We start from the raw sequence: 25,121 nt of genomic DNA on the forward strand, positions 1-25,121 counted from the left end.
CCTCTGCCCTGCAGATTTGAAGTCTGCATGGAGAAGGCCTGGGCTCAGCACTCAGGATGATGTCAAGTGTTCTGGCCCTGCTTCCTGAGGACCTGAGGTGTCCGGGATCAGGACAGAAATGTCACGGGGACAAGGTCTTTGCCTTTAATGATGGAAAAAGCAGGTAGAGCCAGTAGATAGACAGAAGCATTTACTGAGCACCTACTATGTGCTGGGGTGGCGGTAAAGTCCTAGCATGTGATCTTTCTAAAGCCTCTCATGTGGGCATTACTGCCTCAGGTGGAAAATCCAATCTCCTAGAGCGAGATACTGCCTTCCCCCAGTTCTGCCAGAATCAGTCCCCAAGTGTCACCTTTGTCAACATCTGCTCACCAACATGCCCTGCACTGTGGCTCAGAGAGAGGCATTTTTATAGTCCAAGGGAAGACGAGGGGCCATCTCTGGTGTTGGGGTTAAACAGGAGTTGTCCCTTACCAATGACACCCACAGGGTCAAGCTCAGCCCTGGTGTAAACCGCTCACCGGCCCAAGTATCACCACAGCTGGGGTCCTGCAGAGGTGCCCAGCTGGAGAGGTCCAGGACTACCTGTCCTACAGGGGGTCCTGGAACAGAGGCTGTTTACCTGGGGATGACACTCGGGCTGCTCAGGCTATAGGTGCTGCCAGGCTACCCTCGCTGAGAAGTGGTCTCACAGGGGTGTGAGAGAGGCGGGGGGCAGGCTAGGGGAACAGAGGGAGAAAGAGTGCTCAGCCTCTGAGTGAGGTCTTCTCACCAGGAGAATGGGGCTGCACCTTGCCCAGCTCAGGAGGGTATGATGCACAGTGGAGATGGCCAGCTATGGGCTGGGGGCTTGGGCCATCACCAGCCTTCCTGAATGCACTCAAGAGTAGCCATGGCCCTTTGTGCCTCTGGAGTCCAGCTGAGTCTGGTGCTGCCAGAGAGAAGGCAGCTCAGCACTCTGGGCAGTGAGTGGAGCTGGGCCTCCAGGAAGGGGGGAGAGCAAGGCTGCAGAGCCACAGGCAACCTGGCCCAGAAACAGGCATAGGGAGCCCACACAATGGGATGCTGGTGCCCAGGGCCAGCCAAACTACCTATGGGGCTTGTGTGGTCATCTCCCCCAGCGCTCTGGGAAACCCAGTTATAGGAGCATATAGGAGCATTATTGCAGCTGGAGGGCTGTCTAGACGCTTCTACCACTGCAAGGAGAAAGTCATAAATGCTCCCTGCTGCATGCCTGTAGTTGAGCTCCTTCCTCCATGCTCCCTGGGCACAGTCATCCCTTTGCTGGTAGGGCCTTCAGTGTTGCCTTACAGGATGGACAGTGCTCTCTAGGACCACTTCCCAGTGCCCTCAGCTGTATTGAGGCACATCTTTCATGTGTGCTCATCCTCTGTGTGGCCACTGTCCCTGTCTGCTTAAGGGGTCCCACTATACTGCAGGAGTGCAGATGCACAGAGTAGGTGCACAGAACAGGTGCTAACACCCATGTGCAGAGCAGGGTGTGGACACAGACATAGGGCTGCAGCACGGTGGCCTCCAGACCAAGAACCAGGCTCTAGGCGCTGAGCAGCGCCAGGCACACCCACCTGGGCAAGGGCCCATCCCACCAAGGGTGCTCCTGAAGGTATGTGGGAGAGTAATGGCAGACCTTGCTAGTTCCACCCTTCTGCCAACCCACGGGCAAGAGAACACCCCCCATGTCCCAGCAGATGTGCTGTCCCCTTCCATGGTGGGGATGACCAGAGTATCCCACCTGCACAGGATGGAGTACCAACATCCACTGGGTGCACACACATGCCCGGCAGTGCTCAGCTGCACCCCTTGTCTCATCTGCTCCTCAATAGCCTCTCAGAGGCCACCGGAGGATGCCTTGTGGAATGGCCCAGAACCACAAGAAGGAACAAGGGGTCCTGGCGGGGATATACCATACCCCAGTCTGCTGTGAGCTCCAGTTCTGCTCAACTAGCCTCGCAGAAAGGTGTCCAACACTCTCCCTGACTGGGCCCGTAGCCCAGGGCCAGGATCCATCCTCCAGCCCCCAGCTGAGGACTGCAGCCCAATTACAACAGTGCCAGATGACAGGTTCTAAGGCTGGTTCACAGTCCAGCCACAGCCCAGAGCACCTCATTTCATCAAAGCTGTCACCTCTCCCATCACCAGGAGCTGGGTGATTGCCTCTAATAGGTGCCAAGATAAAGTCAATGGCCTGTCTGAAAACTGGGCAATCTCAAACCTGCGGGTAAACTGCTGTAGGACAATTTAAGTTGGCAGGATGAAAACTAAAAAGAAAGTCAACCAAAACGATGCAGGCAGCAGTCCAGTGTCAAGATGGCAGGCAGATTCGTGAGGCATGCAAACCTAGACCCACGTGCAGGAAACCACCCTGGCCTGTGAGCCCACTCTGCATGCCTGGTGCCAGCCCAGAAGAACGACAGAACTGAGGGCATGAGGAGGACTCCAGACATGGCCAGTTAAGGGTGGGTGTGCAGGAGCAAGTCCCTGGTTTGGCTGGCAAACAGGATGTTCTCGGGCAGGGACCAGGGATTAGACTCAGGGCAAGGCGCACTTCCCCGCAGCTGCCCCAGTGCCTACCTGCAGAGTGCACCGCTCCAGCTGCATCTCCAGCATGTTCTTTTCTTGCTCCAGGCGGTTCCGCTCCGCCTCCAGCTCCTCAACCTTCAACCTGCAAGGCAAGTGAGACATGACAAGGTAGCCACTGTAGCCCGTGGGCCACTGAAAAGCTACAAGTGAGGCTTGAGAAATCCAGGGCTGGTGTCAAGAAAACACACACACAGGGTGGACAGGACGAGGTGATGAGCAAAACTGCAAGTGGCTCGGGCTGGGGGGTCTGTGACCAGCTGGAGTCTCCGCCAATCACAGCTTGGCTGGAGGCCCATGGGAAAGTGACAGGAGGAGGGTCCACGGGGATCCACACACACAGTGATCCACCCTTGGAGCATGTGACTACATGCAGGAGAGGGTACTGAGGGGAAATCACCCCAGGAAGCTGCCAAAGAGATGAAAAGACAGGAAGGGTTCCCCAGCATGGGCACTGTGCAGCTGACAACTGGGGGCCCCAAGAGGAGGACCTGAGATAAGTGACAAACCCGGGAGCTGGGTGACGGTGGTAAAACTGACTCGTGGCTAAGATGGGAGTGTGGTAGGCTCTGGCTTGTCGTAGAAAACTAGTCTTATCTTTGTTGTTAAGTTTATTTTAAAAAATACAAAACATCCACATGGTTTAAAGATCAAAAAGTCTGCCAAGGCCTATGGTGGTGGACACAGGTCAGCATGGGCAGAGATCCTATGATTCAGGAAGGTCTTGACTCACTGGGCAGACAGACCTGTGCCACAACAGCCTGGCAAACCACAAACCATGACTCAAAAGCATCACACTCTTTCCAAGACACTGAACCACAACTCTGAAAAAAGATCAAGAATATTTATATAAGTACAGAATTGTCTAAAAACCCAACAAGCTGAAGTTCACAATGCCTGCCATTCAAGCAAAGATCACCAGGTGTGAAAGAAGCAGGAAAAGTCGGCCCACAGTGAGGGTGATAATCAGTCGAAACCTACCACAAGCCACACTGGCATTAAAACTGACAAGCAAGGCCAATAAAAGGGTTACTGAGACTGTTGGGACAATGGAACACTAAAGTACAGAGACAGAGGGCAGAAGGACTCGGTCAAACTTGTAGAGGTGAAAACACACAGGACAGGACTAATGGGGTATTAGACTCTGCAAAACAAAGGTTTCCTGTACTGGAACACACACGAGTGGAAACCATCCAAAATAAAATGCCGACAAAAAAGAGAATCTTTACAAATGAAAGGAGAAGTAGTGAGCTGGACAGCCTCATGAAGCACAAAGCTGGTGTCCCTGAAGACGGAGGGAACGCAGGGCATGAAAACTACCCAGAAGTCAAACCTGGGAGACATGAGCCAGGAGCCCCAGTAAGCCCTACACAAGAAACATGACGGTGATGGCCCAGAGCAGGGGAAAGGAAAACTGCTCAAAGCCAGGGACTGAGAACTGCTGGGCAGAGACAGATGCAGCCTTAAGATGACGCAAGTTCTTACCCCACAGCACCATTGGAAAGACCAGGCGACAGCTTTGAAATATAGAGAGGACTAAGAAGCATCAACCTAAATTCTATAACCAGGAAATGCCTTTAAAAAACAAAAGCAAAATTAGGAGGTTTTCAGATCTACAAAGAGACTTCAGCGCCAGTAAACCGGCTCTCCAGCATGTGTTATGGGAAGCCTGTTGGGGACGAGGAACATAACAGAAGCAAGCACAGTCCAGGCATAGTGAGGAGCAGGGGAAACAGGCCACATGGGGAATAAGTGTTGTGCATATTATTTAAATTTTTCTAGAGCCGGGGATTTAGCTCAGTGGTTTCACCGCCGGCTGCGCAGGCGCAAGGACCCGAGTTCAACGCCCGGTACCAAAAAAAAAATTTTTTTTCTAAAATATTTAAGTTACTAACTGTATTTTTAAAATGACTGACTTTTAGATGAAACTAATAAACACACATTGAGAAACTTTAAGAAACCGTACAAATAAATGATGACAACAGCATAAAGTTCAAGGGGAAGCCGGAGCCAGCTGTGGGGTGGTTGTGCTTTAGAGGAATACCATCGGTTGACGATGAACTATGCTATATACACTAAAACCCACAGGTAACAAAGCAAGGGTAATAGCCAAAACAGCAAAAACAAAAACCTCAATTATTTTTTTAAAAATAGTGAAAAAACATCAGCAAAAAGGAGACAGAATATTGGGAAAAGAAAATAGTAAGATGGTAAGATGGAAGCTAATCAGTGGGAATCATATTAAATGTAAATAGTTCTACCCCCCACCCCAATTAAAAGGCAAAGGTCATCAAACTGGGTTAAAATAAAAGGTGGAGTGGGCTGGGAAAGTCCAAATGGCCTGGGTTCAATCTCTAGTACTGAAAACAAATACATGACAAAAAACAAGAGAGAAAGTGGAGGGCAGTAAATCCCAGAGCACAGGCCATCTCCAGGAAGGTCACTTCCTAACAACGAGGAGGTGCATTCACTGAATGCAGTTAAACTCCCGGAAAGCTGCAAAGAAACAAAGCAAAACAGACAGGACAATGGGGAAAGCAAGTCTACAGTCACAATCACCTCATCCTCGCCCTCTCGATAAAGGATGGAACCACCAGCCAAAACCAGGGACAGGCAGACTTCTCGACACCGTCAACCAACCTAACCTAAATGATGTCTTTGATCACTCTGTGACAGCAGACTACACTTTCTTCTCAGTGTTCTCGGAATATTTTCCAAGACAGATGTATGCTAAGCAGTAAAAGAAGGCTCAATAGTCCAAATGAAATTGAATAATTCTAAGTATGTTCTGACTATATTTGAAATAAACGAGAAATCAGTACCACAAAGATAGCTAGAAAATATCACTTACAAAAGCATCCAAAACCATAAAAACTAAGATAACAAGATGAGGACACAGAATGTCCATATGCTGACAACTGTAGAGTGCTGCTGGATGCTGAGATGGTGCTGAATGTGGAGAGAGACACCTGCGCACAGGTGGGGGGAGGCTCAGTATTTCAGCAATGCACTTCTCCCAAATAGATCTGCAGAATCACATCAATCAAGATTGTCCGCTGTAATCCATCCTTGCTGTAAAAGGACAGACCCAAATAATGCTGGTGTGTGCATCTGAAAAGGGTGTACTTGAGCTAGCCATGGTGGCACATGCCTGCAGTCCCAGCATTCTGGGAAGCTAAGGTGGGGAATTGCAAATTTGAATGCAGTTAGTGAGACTGTCTCAAAAAAGAAAGGGCTAGGGATGTGGCGCAGTGTGAAGGTCTATTCCTGGGAAAACAAAACAAAACAAGAGTATTTTCTTTTGCTCTCCTCCTTTTCAGGCAAACTTTACCTCACAAAAAAAGAGGAACAAGAGAGTGAATGAACAAGTACACTCACATGTGATATTATGTTTACTCAACAGTTGCACAGTCTTGTTCCCATCAGACTGTGTCACCCAGTAACAGTGGAGTGACTCAGTTTGCAGAAGCACAGCCCAGGCTGTTCACACGGTGACCTTCAGCCTGATGGTACACTTCTCAGACCTACCCTGTCACCAAGTGATGCATGGCTGTATGTGTGTATATGTTTGTTTACAAACTCCTAAGTTCAGTTTTCGAATGGTTCAAAGCAATCAGCTCTGGCCTAAGTTTCTGGAAACATATTTCCTCTTTTTGGAATACTGTGGATGCTGTTAAACTGGGAGATTTCCCAGACTGTTTCCTGAGAAGAGAGCCAATCAAAGCAGGTAAGTGTGCGTGAATGTATGTATATAGAAACCAGCTGAAAACACGGAGTTGTTATCTTGCTGAAAATACTTACAATGACAATATCACATACACTGGGAAACACCGACCAGAAGAATTGTCTGCAGAAGATCAGGCAGTGAAGGGACAGTGCTGCAGGCAAGGCTCCCCGTGGCTTGGCAGGAGAGCACATGGATTGAGGGCCTCACACAGGCTGGTCTCCTGATTCCAGACTCCTAAAAGGCCCTACCCACCCGTTAGATAGAACACACTATTCTTCTATTGAGTTCTTTAAAAACTTGTTGTGTGTGTATGTGTGCGTGCATGCATGCGCGTGTGTGTGTGTACTAGGGACTGACCCCAGGGGTGAACTATACCCTCATCACATTTTATTTTTATTTTGAGACAGGCTCTCACTAAGTTGTAGCACCTCAGGATCTACAATTCTCTTGCTTGAGCCTCCAATCACAGGCATACGCCACCATGCTTGGCCTAAAAACATTTCATGATTGATGACAAAAAAATGATATCATCATCTGCTGAGATTTTCAGTGTGGGCAGATGCAGGGCACTGACAGGAGATGACCAGAAGTGGTAAGACATCCACTGGAAGGGAATGCTCTCCCTAGTCCCAGGGCAAGTGCAGATGTGAAACTGAAACACAGACAGGAAGGAGCTACATTAAAAGGGAATACCCAAAGTTGCTCAACAGAAATAACCAAGCAGAGAGCTGCAGGCAAGGGGCAAGGGATTGCAAGCAAATAACAAATACCAGCAACCATGTGCAGAGGTAGCCATGGCAGGCTAAAAGGCAACCCGGCTGCATGTTATTACTGCAAGACCTGGTCAAAGAAATGAATGTGTGAGAGAACATCCACAGAGCACAGGCTGGTAAGAAGTCCATGAGACAGGCAGAGCACTCACCCTCCAGGCTGGAGCTGTGCCTGCCCTATGGCTTGCCCCAGCACAGAGGAGCTGAGCAGCACTGCAGAGGAGGTAACCAGCAGCACCTCCACGAGGCCACCATACTCACCATCCATCCATGGTGCTGCCTTGCCATGTCATGAGCTCCCTGATGCAGCACAATGAGCAGGGCTTCACCTCCCTGATCTTCTGTTCAAAACCCACAAACTCAGCCATGAACCACAGCAGACACACACAGACTAGGGACACTTGGCTGGCACTGTCAAATCTGCAGAAACCAGGAAAGATGGAGACCTCATCATGGAGCATGGGGCAGGGAGACCTGATGGCTAACATATACGTGTACTTGGAACCAGACATTAATGGAAAGATGGGAGACCCAAAGGAGGCTGGAGATTAGCTGACAGTAACCAACCAACAATAAGTGCACCCGGTGACGTGGATGGTGAGGGCAAGATAAAACAGGTCGGGCTATGGGAACTCTGTGCTGCTTTTGCACTTTCCTACAAATCAAAAGTGATTCCAGAATGGTAGGGTGGAAAGAAAGGAGAAGACAAACGAAGGCAGAAAAGGAGAAAAGTAGAGAAAAGAAGAGCCAGCCAGCCAGGTGCAGCAGTGATACTATTGAGACAAAAACGACTCCAGCAGAAATTAGCCACCTGCTACTCAAAAGAGGGACATGACAGAAAGGTAAAAGGGTTAATTCACCAAGACAATTTGATAACCCTCAATTTTAAAACAATCATAAAAGCAGAGCTTAAAAATACACAAAAGAAAAAAAATGTCAAAAGTGGAAGGAGAGACATACCCACAAGAAGAGCTGTGAGTCAAAACCACTAAGGACAGACAGAGCCAGCACTGGACAGCCCTTTGGCCACCAGGTCCAACAGGCACCTATATAACACGCCACCTTAGTACAACAGACATATTCTCCAAGGCAGGCCATATTCCCAGGGGAGTAAATAAGCCTCAGCAAACTAACAGAATTGAAATTATTTGAACTATATTCACTCAGACCATAATGGACTTCAACCAGATATCAATAATAGCCAGTTAACAGGAAAGCTCCAAACATTTTAAAATGTAACTACACATACCAAAACAATATATGACTTAAGGATTAGCCAGTATTTTTAACAGAATACAACATATCAAAACTTGTGGATGCACTGAAAGCAATGCTCACAGAAAAATTTATAGCATCAAATGATTATATTAGAAAACAAAAAAGATCTGAAGTCAATAACCTAAGCTTCCACTTTAAGAAACTAGAAAAAAAGGGAATAAAAACTCAAATCAAGCTGAAGGAAAGTTATAATAAAAAACAAAAATCAGTGAAATGCAAAGGAGAACAACAGTACAGAAAAAAATCATAGAACTCCCAAATTAGTTTTTTAAATAGACCAATTAAATTATAACCCTCTAGAAAACAGAAAAAGAAAAGAAAGCAATGATATCAAGAATGAAAGAGGTTTTTCCATTGCAGACTGCAGAAGAAGGCCAGTGGGTAAAGAGAAAATGTCCCATACCACGAATCTTTGGAGAAATGCAAATCACGAACAGGATGAGCTATCACTCCCCCCTGGGGAGAATAGTAAGAATAACTGTGATCCAAAAGATGAAAGATAACAAGTGTTGGAGGGATGCAGAGAACCAGGAGAGGGATCCTTCACCACTGTTGGTGGGTAAATGCAAATCAGAGCAGCCAGGATGGAAACAGCACGAAGGCTTCTCAAAAAACTAAAAATAGAACTCCTGCATGATCCAACAACCCTAATACTGGATATTAACCCAAAGGACACCAAAGAGTCACCTGTGCTCCATGTTTACTGCAGCGCTATTACAATGGCTAAGAAATGGATAGAACCAAAGTGCTCACTTATGGATGAATGAGTAAAGAAAGCAGGGTACATATACACAAAGTAATACTAGTCAGCTATTAAAAAAGAAGGAAACCCTATCATTTGCAACATTGGGGATGAACCTAGAGGCCATTATGTTAAGTAAATAAGCTGGGGACGGACAAATACCACACAAGGTCACATACATGTGGACTGAATCTAAAAAAAGAATTCACAGAATCAGAATTGCAGTTATCAGGGGTTGGGTAAGGGGATGAGAAGACATTGGTCAAAGGATACAAAATGTCAGCCACAGAGGAGGAATAAGCAAGGTATCTTCAGGTTTTTGGTTTTGTTTTATTTTGTTTTGTTTTCTGAGACAGGGCCTCAAACTCTTGCTCCTCCTCCCCAGTGTCCTTCGTAGCCGGGGTTGCAGATATCACCCCCATGCCTCACTAGTTCAAGAAATCTATTGTGTGCACATCACTGATGTATAGTCACCATGGTGACCATAGTTAATAATGTTACCACGTACTTGAAAACTGTAAAGAGAATAGATTTTAAGTGTTCTTACTGGCAAATAAAACTGGAATATACACACAACAAAATATTTTCAAGAAATAAAAAGAAGTGAACTTCAACCAGGAGGGAGAAGAATTGAACAACCCAATAAACCAGTTAGATTGTAACGATGTATGTGAGAATACATATTCTTCTGAAGTTCATGTGGAATGTTTTCCAGGAGGGACTATATGCCAGTCCAAAAAACAAGTTCTAGTAAAGTAAATTTATTAATTTAATGGAATTAATGCAATAAATGAAATTAGAATTCAATCGCAGAAGGAAAACCAGGCAGCTCATAAGTAGGTAGCAATTAAACAACACACTCTCAAGCAACTACTAGGTCAAAGAAATTGCAAGGGAAATTAGAAAATACCTGGAGAGAAAAAGCAAGAGGGATACATACAGCTATAAATGCCTACAATGAAAAAGAAATCTTAAATCAATAATAGTATGTCTTCAGAAACCAGAAGAAGAAGGGCATATTAAGCTCAAAGAGAGGAGTAAGGAAACAACAAGGATTAGAGACAAATGAAACACAGAACAGAAAAGCAACAAAGAAAATCAGCAAAACCAAAAGTTGATGAACCGAAAGATCCACAAAACTGACAAACCTTTACCCAGACTAATAACGAAGAGAAAAGACTCAAATTATGAAATTCAAAAATGAAAAAGGAGACATTACCACTGATTTCACAGAAATAAAAAGGATAAGAGAAAACCATGAACAATTGTACCTACAAATTGGATAACCTAAATTCCTAGAAACATACAAACTACCAAAGCACAGAAGAAATAAAAAACTGGAATATATCTGTAACAAGGCGACTAAACTACTGTAGTAATGAAAAATCTCCCAACGAAGAAAAAAGAACCAGATGGCTTCACTGGTAACAAATATCTAAAGAATTAACAAACTATTCCAAAAGCTGAGGAGGAGGAAGCCCTTTCTCCTTCACTCTGAGACCAGCATTAAGTGGACACCCAAGCCAAAGACCTTACAAGGAAGCCACACTCAAACCCGAGGACACTGATGTGCCTACACTTGGTCCCCAGAGCTCACCAAAGCACCCTATACCAGTGGCAGCGAACCTATAGCACACGTCCCAGTGTATGTGGCGCCCTCTCTGCTGGCACAAGAGCCAAGTCACCCTAGCAGCCAAGCATTGGATAACAATTGTTTTTTCTAAACTAAAATCTCAGTATTCAGGTTTAATTGCAGTGTTGGCACTTCGCAATAAATAAGTGGATTTTATGCTACAGCTTGGGCACTCAGTCTCTAAAAGGTTTGGCATCACTGTCCTACACTATTACCAGGAATAGAAGGCTGTCTCAACACCCAGAAACCTGTAAGTAATACCCCACATTCACAGAAGGTGGGAAAACCACTGCTCATCTCCATAAGCAGAAAAAGCACTTGACTAAATCCATCACCCTTCATGATAGACAGATGCGACAAACCAGGAAAAGGAGGGAGCTACCTCAGTGTGACAATAGACATTAAAAAAATAGCTGACATCAACTCAACAGTAAAAGACTGAAAGCTTTATCCCTAAGATCATGATTAAGACCAAAAAGGCCTGCTGCCACTGCTTCTATTCAACACAGCCAGAGCAGTTAGGCAAAATACAGAAATAAAAGGCACCCAAACTGTAAAAAGAGGTACACTGCTCCTATTCACAGATGACACATAAACGCCTCAAAGAATTTGCCAATAAAAAGGGGAGAGATTTAAAAACAATAAATTCAACAAAGTTGCAAGACACAAACACATAAAAACTCAGTGAGTTACTAGCACTGAGCAATATGAAAAGGGAATTTTTAAAAATTCCATTTGCAATAGCACCCAAAACAACAAAATATTTAGGAATAAGTTTACCCACAGGGGTACAACAGCACACCCTAAAAATTGCAAGACATTGTTAGCAGAAATTAAAGCAAACTCAAATAAGGCAAAGACACCTGTGTTCGGGGACAGGAAGACGTAATGTTGAGACGTCAGAGACAGCAGGATCTAGGAAAAGAACAGCGGCGTTGGAAGAACCATGCTTCCTGGTCCCAAGACTTCCTGCAGGGTCACAGGAATCAGGCAGGGACAACTCCCAGGGTAGGGTCTGGAGGGCACCAGGCTCCAGGGATGACAGACCAGGGGACTCCCACATCAGGGCCCTTGTGCTAAGCAGAGGTCACAGGGCAGGGAGCAGCGTGGTGGTGGGCAGGGGCAGGAGCGTATCGGGTGAGATGAAAAGGAGAGCAGGAGGGTTGAGGGTAATGAAATTATTTTGTTTCCTGATTATGGGGTGATTAAAATTCATAGCACTGTATACCACAGGAAATTTTACTGTAGAATAATTAAAAGAAAATAAGTTCCTGGGATACAAACTACCCTTATTATGATGACTATGTGCTCCAGCATATACTTGTCAGAATGTAGCTGTGCATGGGGGTGTAGTAGGGTACTGAAGTGGGAGGAGAGGGTCATGAAGTCTCATGACCAATATTCTTCAGAATGGTATGCATGTGAGGATGGTGAAAGGTAGCCTGTTATTTGCTTTTATCATTTTTTAAAACTCTGACGATGACACACAGTTCACAGGACTGCCCCCACCCACCCTGGGCACTGCTCCTTACACCACACCTTAGAGTGGATGCCACTACATGGAACTCTGGCCTTAGTAAAGTGAGCGCCTTTGGAAACCTCCTTGAGATGCTGTGAGGATGCAGACAGCACACAGTGCTCAGCTGGGTGGCGGTGAGCACAAAGTAAACCCTAGCAGCTTTCACTGAAACCACAGAGCAAGTACTTGCTATCACTGTCAGAGGCAGAGTGGGCCAGAAGCTGGGATGTGACCAGATTCCCACAAGCAAATGAGCTCAGTCTTTAGAGACACAAAGTTCTCTTGCACAGGAGCCACACTTGCTTTGTGGGTCCACAAAGATGAGTGTGGTGGCTCTTGATTAAGTTTTCCATCTGGAGGCTCAAAATCACTCAGAGCCAGGAGCACACCAACTGTATGGTGGAGAAACTACATTAACAATCACAGAAGGTCCATGAAAGCACGGAGAATGTTCCTGTTATAAAATGGGTAAACAGGCTTCAAACACTTTAAAAAAAATATTTACGGGTGGAAAAACAAAGACACGAGCTACAGACAGCAGCTTGAACACATACATTTGCAGCACTCCACTCAAAATGCCTTAGAAGCAAGATTTTTCACTTCTTTGAGGCCTATACCTGAAGTCAAAGAAAATGAAAGGGACACCATCAAAACACTTCAGAGGCCAAGAAGTAAGGAGGTAGGTGAGCAGCAATGACCCCAAAGAGCTGGGTCCCTGACCAGGAGTGGCAAGCCAAGTGGCTTTACCCCACCCAGCTCAGGGATGAGTTCCTGGGAGTGATTCTGGGAAGGAGAAAGGGGTGGATTTAGGATGTGGGAAATAAAGATCATTCACAGGAATCTTCGGGAAAGGACAAGGAGTCCCTCGCCTTCTCACTTGGCTCCCTGGATGGCAACAAAGTCCACAGCAGCATCCTAACACCGAGTGGTCCAGACCACCAGGTTCATCAGCTCACACACAGCCCCATCACCAAGACATGGCTTCATGTGACACCAGGGGGCTGCTGCGCTGTCCTCTCACAGACACACGCCCCCCTATCCTCCACTCTGGCAACCCCTCCTATCTTCCAGAAGAGGTTGTGTTAAATTGGTGTCAATTATTCCGTAGCTGTTCAGCAGAATTCTCCAGGGAAACCATATGGGCCTGGAGATACCTTTCTTGGGAGCATTTTAATTATGACTTCAGTTTTCTGATGTGTTTAAGACTGTTCAGATAGTCTATTTCATCTTGGTTAAGTTTTGGAGGTTTAGGGGTTTTGAGGAGTTGGTCTATTCCTAACTAAATAATGTAGAAGTGTGAAGCTGTTCAGTGTTCAGAATATCCCTCAGCCACTGCAGAACCTACTGTGAGGGCCAATTTTCATTCTTGATACCAGGGAATTGTATCTTGTGGCTACTCATGCTTGTCAGTTTTGCTGCAAGTTTATCAATTTTATGGAATTTATTTCAAAAAACCAGCTCTTTGTTTCAATAATTTCCTCTATTGGTTTTGTTTCATTACTTTGTACTCTTTATTATTTCCTTCTTTCTGCTTATTCTGAGCTGCCTTTGCTCTTCTCAGGTTTTTAAGTGGGCACGTGAGTTAAGAGACCTATCCTGTCCTCTACTGCAAACGTTAAGTGTTTCAAGTATCCCTCTCAGGACTGGGCTAGCCATGTCTGACACAGTTTTGATATGTGTATTTTCATTATTGTTCAATTGTTTTTATTTTTCCTTTGTGACTTCCTCTTTGACACACAAGCAATTCAGAAACGTGTTGTTAATTTCTAAATGTTTGGAGATTTTCTCGCTGTTTTTGTTATTGACTTTTAGTTTGAGTTGAATGTGGCCAGAGAATACACTCTGTATGATCTGATTCCTTTAATTTTGCTAAGGTTTGTTTTATGATCTAAGAAATGGCTGGTCATAGTGGATGCCCCAGGTGGACACGAGGAGCCATGCATAGAGTCCCTGCAAATGCTTGGAGGCCCTGTCAGCCAACAGCGACATTCAGTTAGTTCCACATCTTAGCTGCTCTTCAGCTGTGGAGAGTGCTGGCAGGCATCCTGGGCACAGGTGTGGATCTGCCCATGTTGCAACTCAGCTGTTTCTGCTGTGTTTGGAGGTTCTGGCACCTGACCCACTGTGGAGGACAGTCAGAGCAGCATCCACCACCCACCTCGGCTGAGCAGGACCCTGGCTGGCTCTAGCCCTGTCGCATGGGCTCTGGTGGGGACCACACTTGCAGGCAGAGACCATGTACCACTGTGTCCCTGTGTAGGCAGGGTGGAGGGGCATCTTCCTCCCTGGCACACAGCCAGTCAGACAGACACAATCACAAAGGTTTCCCTGCACTTGGGCTGCTTCTTCCTTACATTCAGCTTTTCTCAGAGACCTCTCTGTGTCTGGGTGGCTCTGGATAGGCAGTCTTGAGGGCTCCTCCTGGACATGTAAGTGGGGTCCACAACAGGCCACCTTTTTCTCTCACCAGCCGGCTGTATCTGTCCAGGTCTGCAGGTGGAGGGGGAGACCTGGGAGGAGATGGGCTGCCCACTGACCAGTTGGATGTGGAGGACCTCTTTCAAAACTATCACTTCACCCTAGCCACGTCTCACACTGGGACCCCATGTCTCTGCAGAGTACTAGAGGCACCTTCTCTTGGGAGAAAGCAGAGGGCTCTTGGGCAGGGGATAAGCCCTCAGACAAGGCACAGCAAGGTTACCCACTTGGGGCTGGGGTTAAGGTCCCACTGTGATGCTGAGCTTCCAGTGCTGGCCTAACTCAACTCTGGGAACTGGTGGCACAGGCTCATACCTACCAGGCCCGGGTATCCAAAAGTGTACCAGGCCAAGAGAAGAGAAGAAGACAGTAATCTTGAGGGCTCCCCAGAGAAGTGACCCAGCCAGGACCCCTGGTGAAGGCACAGTAACAAACTAGGCAATGCACTTCCAGCCAGCTGCTTGGGGGCCCAATCCTAGTATGTGCTTCCAGCCAACAGGGCACTCTCTTCCCACTTCATGAGCGCACATGAGGTGGGGATCAGAGTGCCCCGCTGTCTGCCAAGGTGGACCAGCATCTCCAGTGTCCCCAGAGCCTGGTTATGCTTATGAGGGCTGGGGCCTGGCCAGCACATCCACAGGACCCAGCAGGGAGTGGCGTGGCTGGGAAAGGAGCGGGCTCCAAAGTGTGACTAACAGGCATTGGCACAGACATGTGAGCCGCTGGAATTACTGAAAGTCTACCTAGTTGCTAAATCCACAGACAACATTTAGGATTTGCCAGAGCTGCTATCTGACAGCAGAAAATAACGAATCCAGATTTGTTCCACTTGAAGGGCTTCAGCTGCTGCCACCTAAATCTGCACTGAGGCTTCCACTGTTCCATGCTGGAAGGATGCTGTGATGTGCTGGATATACACAGCTTACACATAACAACACATGGCTATGCATCTAGGTAAGTGTGCACTCTGTGAGCCACCTTCATCTGCCCAGCACCACCACCAGCTCCTCTGTGGCCAACTATGGTCCTGGGTGAGGACCCCTTGGTCTTCCTGTGAGCCAACTGCTACAGAAACCACCCTGCAGCAAGGGCCTGCAGGAAGCACACTTCACACTCACCAGGGAGGGGTGAGGGGAGACCAGTCCTTCACAGGAGCAAACCCTGGTACACAGGCCCTGCTCACCCAAGGTCCCTGCCACACACTCCAAGCCCACAGCAGTATGGGATGACGGTACCTGCGAGGGCCCACACCACCTCAGGTCTCCAGCTGGAGGACAAAGAGCTGGCCGAGACGGGGTGGCTGCCTCATCTCAGCAGAGCCTCTGGCACACGCTCACCACATTCCGGTAGTAGCCACAAAGGCCTGTCCCTCCACAGCTCAGTGTGCTGAGGCTCTGCTCTTGGTAGGACAGACATCAGCGGTAAGGCCCTTTCACAGTCTTGAAAATAAATGAACCAGAAGTGTGTCATTCTGCCCAAACCCCACACATGCCAGACCATACTCCCCCTGGGCAGAATGGAGGGCACAGGAACTGAGGCCTGGGAGAGCAGGGAATCCCTGTCTAAGAGGAGCACTGGGACCTGGGGTGGGATGTCCCCCTCTGCAGCTTTAGCTGACGGCATGCCTGCAACACATTCACCATTCCATTCCTCCACCTGTCAGTGGCCCAGCCCTCTACTCCACCACCTGCCTTTGGGTGCCCTCCCCTGTGGGTGGCACTTGCTGGCCCTGGCTCCTCGTGCAGCAGACACAGGCTGAAGCACGGCTGCCCTTGCCATCCTTGGCCTTATGCTCTGAACCTGCCCAGAGTCCCTTCTATGCCATACCTCCACAGTTTGCTCAACCACTTCCTGCCCTGAACCCAGCCCACCCCTCTGCATGGTGAGGGTCTTTATCACACACAAGCTGCTCCATGAGTAAGCGGGTGTGTGAGGCATGTCCCACTCTCTCTGCCCAGGAACAGCCCCTGAGCTCAGAAGTGCCTGCCCAGCACTTGGCTGGGGGACAGTGGCATGCCCTTGCCAAGTTCCCTGTCCAGGCCTGGCAGGCCCCCATGCTTGATGCAACACATCCAATTGTGTTGCTCCTCTATTTTAAAACTCCTGATGGGTTCCCATGGAGTGGGACAAATGCCAAACCCCCACTGAGCCAGCTTCCTGCTGTTGCAGTGGCCTCTCCTCTTGCACCCACTGGCTAACCCACGGTGGCATGGAGGTGCATGCTCAGGGGGATCCTTGCCCCCAGACACTGCTCTCAGAGCTCCCGTGTTCCTCTCACTCATATTTAGAGTCATAGTTCCCTGTGAATGACGCCCCCAAGTCCCCATTAAACTGTAAAATTGATGAAGACAGAGCGTGTGTCTCTGCTCACCATTCCATCACTCCAGCGCAGAGCCCAACAGTGCCCATGGTACATGCGTCAGGGTGAACACATGCTGGGACTAATGTAAACAACCCGAAACCCTGTGTAACCCCGAAGAGGTATTTATGAGGTGCTGGTGCGTGTATGAGAAATGCCTTGGAAATGAGGGGAAGACTTTAGCTCTGGAAGGGACCATAGCTGATGTTCACCCAGCATCTCTGCTCCAGCTGGAGTGGAGGCATCACACACCTTTCCTTGGTTTTATCCTAGCAACCCTACAGAGCAGGAGTCCTCCAGCCCTCACTGCTTGGAAATAGAGCCCAGAGAGAGATAGACCCAGCTGAGGCCATTCCAGCAACACGTCCAGGATTGCCCTGTTCTGCTGGGAACTCAGCCGCCTTGTCCAGGGAGGGCTGCTCCCTCATTCCATACCACCTCATCAATGGGCCACTAAGCACCTACCGGGGCTTCGAGGGTCTCCAGGCCCATTTCCTCTCACCCACCAGAAGCAGCTCCACCATGGGAAGCCCAGGATGTCCAGTGCCTGGCCCATGGCAGATGATCAAGGGGAGATGCAGGCAGCCGCTCTGCCATACTCACTCTTCATCCTAAGCTGTCTCTCCCACCAGTGATGCCAGGATGCTGCCAACGCCCACCATGGATTAAGTTATTATCTAAGTTTCAATTAGATATTGAAACTTCAGGGCCAACATGGCCCGAAGAGGTAGGAGGGGCTGCTCAGAGCCCTGCCTGCACTTCTGCCTCCATGAGGTCTTCCTCAAGGACCTCAATTTGGCTATGGAGAAAAAGGAAACAAGAAGCTCTGGAAAGAACCACAGCTCACAGCATCTTCAGCTCCTCTTAAAATGTGGACTGAGGGTCCCAGCGGACATATGTGAAGCATGTCTGGTCCAGCTGCTGCTTCTGTGACTCATTCTCTGAAAAATGTTAGTCTGGGTACCTCAACACACCACTGCCTGTGGTCCCTATGCTGTCCCTGGAGCTGGCACGCAGACAATGGGCTGGTTCACTCTGTTGGCAGCAGAGGTGGTCCTCCAGATGCCCTGACAGAAGCACCTGATTGCTCCTGAGCACAGAGCTGCTCAGGGCCTGGCTATCAGTGCTGGCAATGGAAGGGACACTAGAAAGATCCGGCCCAGTAGAGACCAGTCTCTGCAGAGAGGAACCGAAGTGGACTGAATGAGACAGAGATATGGACGCTCCCAGGAGGAGCAGAGACAGGGGATCACGCAGACTCCAGCTGTGGGGGAATGGCACAGGGGCGGCTGGCAGCCCCGAGCAAGGGACCAACCTGAGCGTGTCCACCTCCTCTCTGCAGAACGGGAAGCTTGGCTCAGAAGAGTGCGGCTGAGACTTCAGTATTTTTAGCTCCATCTCCAGCTGTGAGAAAACAGAGCAAATGGTCAGCAGTGTGGGGCTGCTCAGGACTGCCAAGAGTGTGTGGCCCCATGAGTCCCAATGACAGGACCCCGACCTGTGCTGGGCACCGGGGGCAGACCAACTATTTTCCTGGGAACCCCAGGACCTGAAGCCACTGGGCCAAAGGCACACTAAGTTGTACAAACAGCCCTTTCTCCTCCTCACCACTTCTGCCTGCAGATTAGCCACAGAGACAGCCATTTTGGGAGTGCTGAGGGGAAATAACAAAATCTCTGGGACAAAGAGGGACAAAGCAGCTGGAAAGAATGTTCTAAATTTACCACGCCTTTGACTGAGCAATCACAGTATTTTATTTATTTCACTAGTTCAGATTCCTCCATAGAATGGCCTGAGCCACCTGCCTTGCCTGGAAGGTGGACAGCAGCTGCTCTGGCACACCTGGGAGCTAGACAGACACAGGCTACAGAGAGAGCAGGCCACTGGCCAGGGGCTGCCCGGGTGCCAGCAGATACCCAGGCCAACCCAGGCTCCTGGGTGTCCAGAGAGCCCTTCCTCCAACCAGGTGCAGACTAGCTAAGAACCCAGTGACCCCCAAGGCCAGGGGGCTGGAAGGACTACTGAAGCTTCACCAGGGACTACAGGTCAGTGTCACAGCCCCAGGCCAGGCTCTGGCACCTCCTAAGCCAGCCCACACGTGCCACCACCTTGTGACTTCCTTGTCAGATGCAGGCCTTCGACCTTGGACTTTTTAGGCTCCAGAACTGTGAGCCAAATAACTTTCTGTTCATTAGAAATCACCCAGTCTCAGGTACGGTTAGAGCAGCATGGGACAGAACAGAATGGTCTATTTTAAGGTGCTGCTGGTTTTTATTCCTAGTACATTGGCTCTGATCATCACCAGGATGATTCTTTTGGTGTGTGTGTGTTTTGTGTATGTGTACACAGACTTATCCAGTCTCTGCAGTCATTGGTGTAGACACAAAGCTCACCCCTGAGGGTCTCCCTCTGTCCTCCACAATCTGAATCATTCCTAGGCCCACAGAGACACCTGCATCCTGACAGCCTGCAGGATTCCCGGAAGGAGACTCTGCTCCTTGCACTCCGGCTGGGGAAGAGGGGCACAGCAGCAATGACTGCTTTGTGACAACTTCACACTACCCCAGTGGCTTGTGTAGAATTTCTATCTCTTCTGGAGTCAGTACTAATGAACAACTTTCTAGGAAAATACAATCTGTTTTGGATGTTGGCATTTATTTAAAAGGAGATGTGAGGGCCGGGAATTTAGCTCAGTGGTTCTGATGCGTGCCTTGAAAGCGCAAGGTCCTGAGTTTGATCCCTGGTACCAAAAAAAATTTTTTTTAAAAGGGAGATGTGATATTCATAATTCTTTCTGACAGAAGACATGTGGAAACAATATTCTTTTTTTTGTACCAGGGATCGAACTCAGGACCTTGTGCTTGCCAGGCAGGTGGCAGCACCACTGAGCTAAATCCCCAGCCCACAATATTCTTTTAAGATTCATTTTTTGTCATTTGTCTTACTCTGGGGGCACAACACACATAGCACGAGTGCACAAGAGGTGTCAGTGGGGCCCTGCCTAGCCACGTACAGAGTCCTTAGCCCATAGGGGCTCTTGTGCATGCCCGCTCTAGCCACAATGCCAAGGTAATTTATCCTACTTATTTTGGGTGGCGATGCTATCTATTAATTTTTTACTATAACTGTGAATAATTCATTGTTTTACTGTCTTCATTTCAAACAACAGCCATGTGGAATCACTTATTATTTCTACCCCCCCCCCCCCAATTAGCCTCTGTTTAACCTTTACACAGTCCTAACTCTTGTCTTTCTGGGGTTTCTTTTACTTGGTCTCTCACCCTTGCTGCTGGAAGTAAGTTCGTGTATTGTTCCACAGTATTTAAACCATGAACTTAAAATGTTTCTGCTGGTTCTGATGAGTGCTTTCACTACAACTGTTTTCCAGATATTATGTGCTTTTGATCTGCTTTTCTTTCTTCCAACCAAAATTTAAGACAGAATGTTCTGGGGTTTTTTTTGTTTTGTTTTGTTTTTTGGTACGGGGGATGGAACTCAGGACCTTGTGCCTGCAAAGCAGGCGGTGGAGCCACTGAGCTAAATCCCCAGTCCTGTTTGTTTTTGAATTTCTGAACTGGGAGCCTTTTCTTTTTCTAGTCATGTTCTTGATTTCAAATTTTATCACATCACAGTCCTGGGAGGTTGTCTGTCCCCAGCCTCTCCGCTTCCTGTGCTTCCTGGGTGGTGGTGCTATCCTCTCCCACACAAGTCATCTGCACCAACAGCACTGAGGCACAAACTCAGATCTGACTGCAACCAGCACAATGGCTCCTGCTTCTGTGTTTATGACTGCCGGGTGGGCTCTGGGGACACAAATTCCAACTTTCCCAGAAAGTCTTTACCTTTTAGTGGGGGAGTTTAGCCCATTTATAATTTGATCTGTATTTACTTCTATTGGATTAGGTTCTTGTGTTTTTTATAGCTTTAACAACAGTGCATACTTTTTGTACTGGTTGCTTTTGTAAGTTATCTTTGTATTATGTCCATACTTTCTTGTGTTAAGTTGTATCAATCGCTGTCCTATTGAGTATCTAGTCAAATATTTCACTCTCCTCAAGGCTTATTTTTATATTCCACGTGTCCACTGGACTGGGCCAGAAGTGCCCACATGAACACCGTATCTGCGTGTCTGTGAGGTGAATGTGGGGTGGATCCACATTAGAATCGGGGGACTCAGGAGACTGCCCTCTCCAGTGTGGTCAGCAGCACCCAGCCTGCTAGGGCTGAAGAGAACAAAGATCTTGGGTGGAGGGATTCTTCCTTCCCTCCTCACTGCTCCCGCTGGGACATCTCAGAGCTCACCTTCTCCTGCCTCAGGCTGGGATTCCCACCATTGGCTTCCCTGCACCTCAGGCTGTCAGCCTGCAGTGGAACTGCATCACTGGCTCTTCTAGGTCTCCAACTGGCAGATACAGACTGTGGAGCTCCTGGGCCCCACAATTACATGATCATCCCAGCTGCGGGACCCTTGGACTCCATTATCAGATGAGCCCATCCCTTAGGGTCCATCTTTTTAGACAGACAGATCCTATTGGTTCGTGTTCCTGTGGAGAAGCCTAATACACAGTTATACACTCTTACTACTACTTGATGCTACCCCAACAGGGTATGTTTTCATCTTTAGCTACTGATGATGAGAAACTCATTTTGTCCCTTCATCCTCTATCTCAACACTTTTCATTAAATATACAAATCCACCAGCACCCATAATATTTACATTGTTAGTGTTTCTTTTCTATCTTCCACCTTCACTTACATTTCCAATTAAATAGGCAATGTTCTTGCAGTTGGCTGTTTCCGGGTTCTGCAATCACCCCTTTGCCGTGTGCTCCTCTCATCCACCTTCCTTCTCATTCTTGCCCCCTCCCCTGCCTGAGGACACCCCAGTCTCGCCTGCACCTTCTCCTGTCTGGGCACCACATTTTACTTCAGCTTCGGAATTGGCAGGATTGCCAACCTCCATTTCTTGACAAAGCATGTGGATACATCTTCATCTACTTGAGGTCAACTTTTTCCATGAGCTTTTCTATTCTGTTTTTCCTATTTCTCTCCTTTCGTCTCATATTCATTGTTCATCACCGAAAGTGACTTTTATCAGATCCAGCTTTGCATTTGAAGCTGCACTGGGGATAGACAGAGCTGTTTTCTTTCCTCTGACTCAATCTGGCAGCTCTGTGGCAAGTTCAATCAGAGCCACTACTTCCCTCTGAGTGAGAAGCTCTCTCCTCATTGTGACAGCTGTCCTTCCTGCTTCAAGCACAGATATGCATGGGCTCCCTCACACACACTCCTCCATGTCCTCACCCCAAAGCTGCAAACTGGGGGCTCAGGACCACAACTCATGAAGCTCCTCTCCCCCTTAAGATAGGTTTCATGAGGCTGGTTCCCTCTCGGAGCTCTTTGCTGTGGCTCTGCAGACTGCATATTGCACACTCCTCCTCTGCTATGGGCCCCTTGCCTCTTGCTTGGGGCTTGGGTTTAGCTCTATTACAGTTTTGCCAAAACAAAAGTGTGCCATTTTGTTTTTCACTCTGGTTGGTATTTCTGGATGATTTCCAGGAAAGAAGTGGGAAGTGCTTATCTCTGCAACAATATTCAAAGCAAACGCCAAACCCTTATTTGTAACCTTAGACTCACAAGGAACAAACCCTCAATTTTATTCTCACAAGGCCAGTCCTTTCCTCTAGCCTGTGCCGATGCACTCCCTGCCCCACCATGGCAGCCACCTGCCATGCCACTGGCCTACCCACTGGGCCAGTCCCTGCCGATCTGCCTTCACCTTGCTCTGCTAGGCAGTGCTGGCTCACACCTTGTCCCCAGCCCCACAATGCAGCACACAGCCATCATCACACATCTGTGGGTTAATACTCCCTCTACAGCCACCTCCTACCCAGCTTCTGGGTGCCCAGGGATGCCACCTTTGATGGGAGCCAGGCACTGAGTAGCTCTCATGGGAAGAGGACACACACAGGAAGCTAAGACTGCACAAGACCCAGGATTTGTTTACCTCCCAATCACTCCATTTAAGACACGATTTAAACCTATCAATTTTTAAGGGAAGAAAGCCTAGGCAGGGTGCTGGAGATGAGACCTGAGTGAGCCTGCTGGGCGACCTGCTAAATGGTTCTCAGCACTAATTGCAGGCCCTGGGTCATGGAAATCTGCTGGCCACAGCCATGGCCACTCCATGGAAGGCCCGAGTCAGCCCTATGACCCCTCCCCCCTTGCCCCTTTCTCACTGGGATTCAGCAAAAGCTGAAGGGAGTTTCCCAAGGGGAGTGGGGAGGGAAATTACCTATTAGCCACCATCTAACATGCGGCTGGGCACCCATTCCTGGGCATGGAGTACACACATAGTCCTGTGGTCACTCATATGCAGATGGCATCTCCATTCCTCATCTGCAAGAGGGGATAATCCCACCTGGCCCCCAGGTATCAACTTGTGCAGAACTGGCCTACAGACCCCGGTCAAGTGTGAGTGAGGCTGGTCAGCCCCAGGGGACCTGTCCTCACTGTGCAGGAGCCTGGCCCTGCCACTGTGCCAGAAGGAGGAGCATCCATTATAAGCTACCTTCCAGCCAACGTGAGCTAATCCACGCTGCTATTAGTGTGCCCAGGAAGAAGGGAAGAGAAAATTGGAAATGCATTAATATTGCAGCCTGCAACCACCTATTTCATACTTCACTAAGAAAACCCAGTGTTTAGAGTCAGCCTAAAACAAAGAGAACACAAGGACTAATTGGATTGTGTCTTCCGAGAGACCCTGCCAACTACTGCAAAGCCACAAAGCCCTTCTAAAACTCACCTCCCCACACAAAGGGGTCCAAAGAAAACAACTTTCTCTGCAACTGAGCACAGTGGGCCCTACACACCTGCCCACCAGGTGAGCATGGACAAGGTGCCCTGGGGGCTGTGCACAAGGGGTGGGCTTCACTGCGGGCTATCACCAAAGGGCGATTTTTCAACCTTATCCTGAATATCTCCTGTTCTGTTCAAATTTAATCTCCTAGAGAGAGGGTTCGCATCACCCAGTTCCAATTTCTGAGGCTAATACACAAATTGATATTCTTTCTCTGGCTCACTCTCCTAGATTAAGAGGCATAATTACCAGCAGTGCCTGCTCCAAACGAATCAAGCACACAGGGAAAAGGGCTGGCAGCCAGTCCTGGGGGAGCCAGCAGGCCTGGCAGCAGCGTGTCCCTTAGCAGGCTGTGACTTGGGAACAGGAATCTGTCCCAGGTCAGTGGTCTGCAGGAGAGAAGACAGAGGTGGCCACGACTGGAGAGCCAGAGCTTGCAGCTAACCCTCCACCAACAGGGCCCCTTCTTGCACCGGCCACATAGGCAGTGTGGGCATCACTCACAGGCCTGGTCGGAGGGTGTGCAAAGAACATACCTGTCCCTGAGGAGGGGGCCAGTAAATTTAGTTGGGCTGTGGTCTGAGGGTGACAGAAACAGCACAGGGTCACAAATACCCAACCCTACCACTTGCCTGGGTGCCCACTACATAAGGCTCTCTGAGCCTGTTTCTCTGCTTCTTGACAGAGGTCCTAACAGACACCCCACAGGCCTCCTGGAGGAGGACAGAAGTCACATCCTACAGACCAGCAAGCAAATCAGCTGCCAGAATACCCAGAGAGGACCATGCCGCTGCTTCCAGGACGAGCTGGGACCTTCGGGAGGACAACTTATTTTTAACATGTTTCACCTCTCTCTTCACTTTGTACTACGTACGTGTGTTGTTTACTCAAATAGTAAGTGAAGATTTTGAAAGCTGCATTTACAGAAAGAATCAGGGCAGAATCTAATAAAGGGCAGGACACCACCAATCCTTTGCTTTCAACCATCTGTGCACCTGCAGTGAAGCACCGAGTCAGCACCAGCATAGAGGCTCCGCACCTCCCTGCTGACACCACACACAATGGTGTGGCCCTTGACACAAGGTTCTGAAAGAGTGAGCTCCTGGGAGCCAGTCCCGCCTCTCCACCCAAATTGGCCCTGGCTGGCACAGGGCAGAT

At 48.4% G+C, this 25,121-nt stretch overlaps 1 protein-coding gene across 4 annotated transcripts in view; it reads right to left on the minus strand.

Moving 5' to 3' along the window:
- Mad1l1 (mitotic arrest deficient 1 like 1) overlaps positions 1-25,121 on the minus strand; it is a 348,970-nt gene that overhangs the window by 108,188 nt on the left and 215,661 nt on the right. For all 4 annotated transcript variants that reach the window (XM_013070590.3, XM_021254641.2, XM_004840361.4 and 1 more), the window contains 2 exons: positions 18,420-18,508; positions 2,593-2,683 (listed from right to left, as the gene is read on the minus strand). In XM_013070590.3, coding sequence (XP_012926044.2) covers positions 2,593-2,683; positions 18,420-18,508 — 180 coding nt within the window. The remainder of the gene's footprint in view (positions 1-2,592; positions 2,684-18,419; positions 18,509-25,121) is intronic.

Source organism: Heterocephalus glaber, unplaced genomic scaffold (genome assembly GCF_053883595.1).
Source record: "Heterocephalus glaber isolate CG9 unplaced genomic scaffold, H.glaber_assembly_v1.0 deba00001610, whole genome shotgun sequence".
NCBI lineage: Eukaryota > Metazoa > Chordata > Mammalia > Rodentia > Bathyergidae > Heterocephalus > Heterocephalus glaber.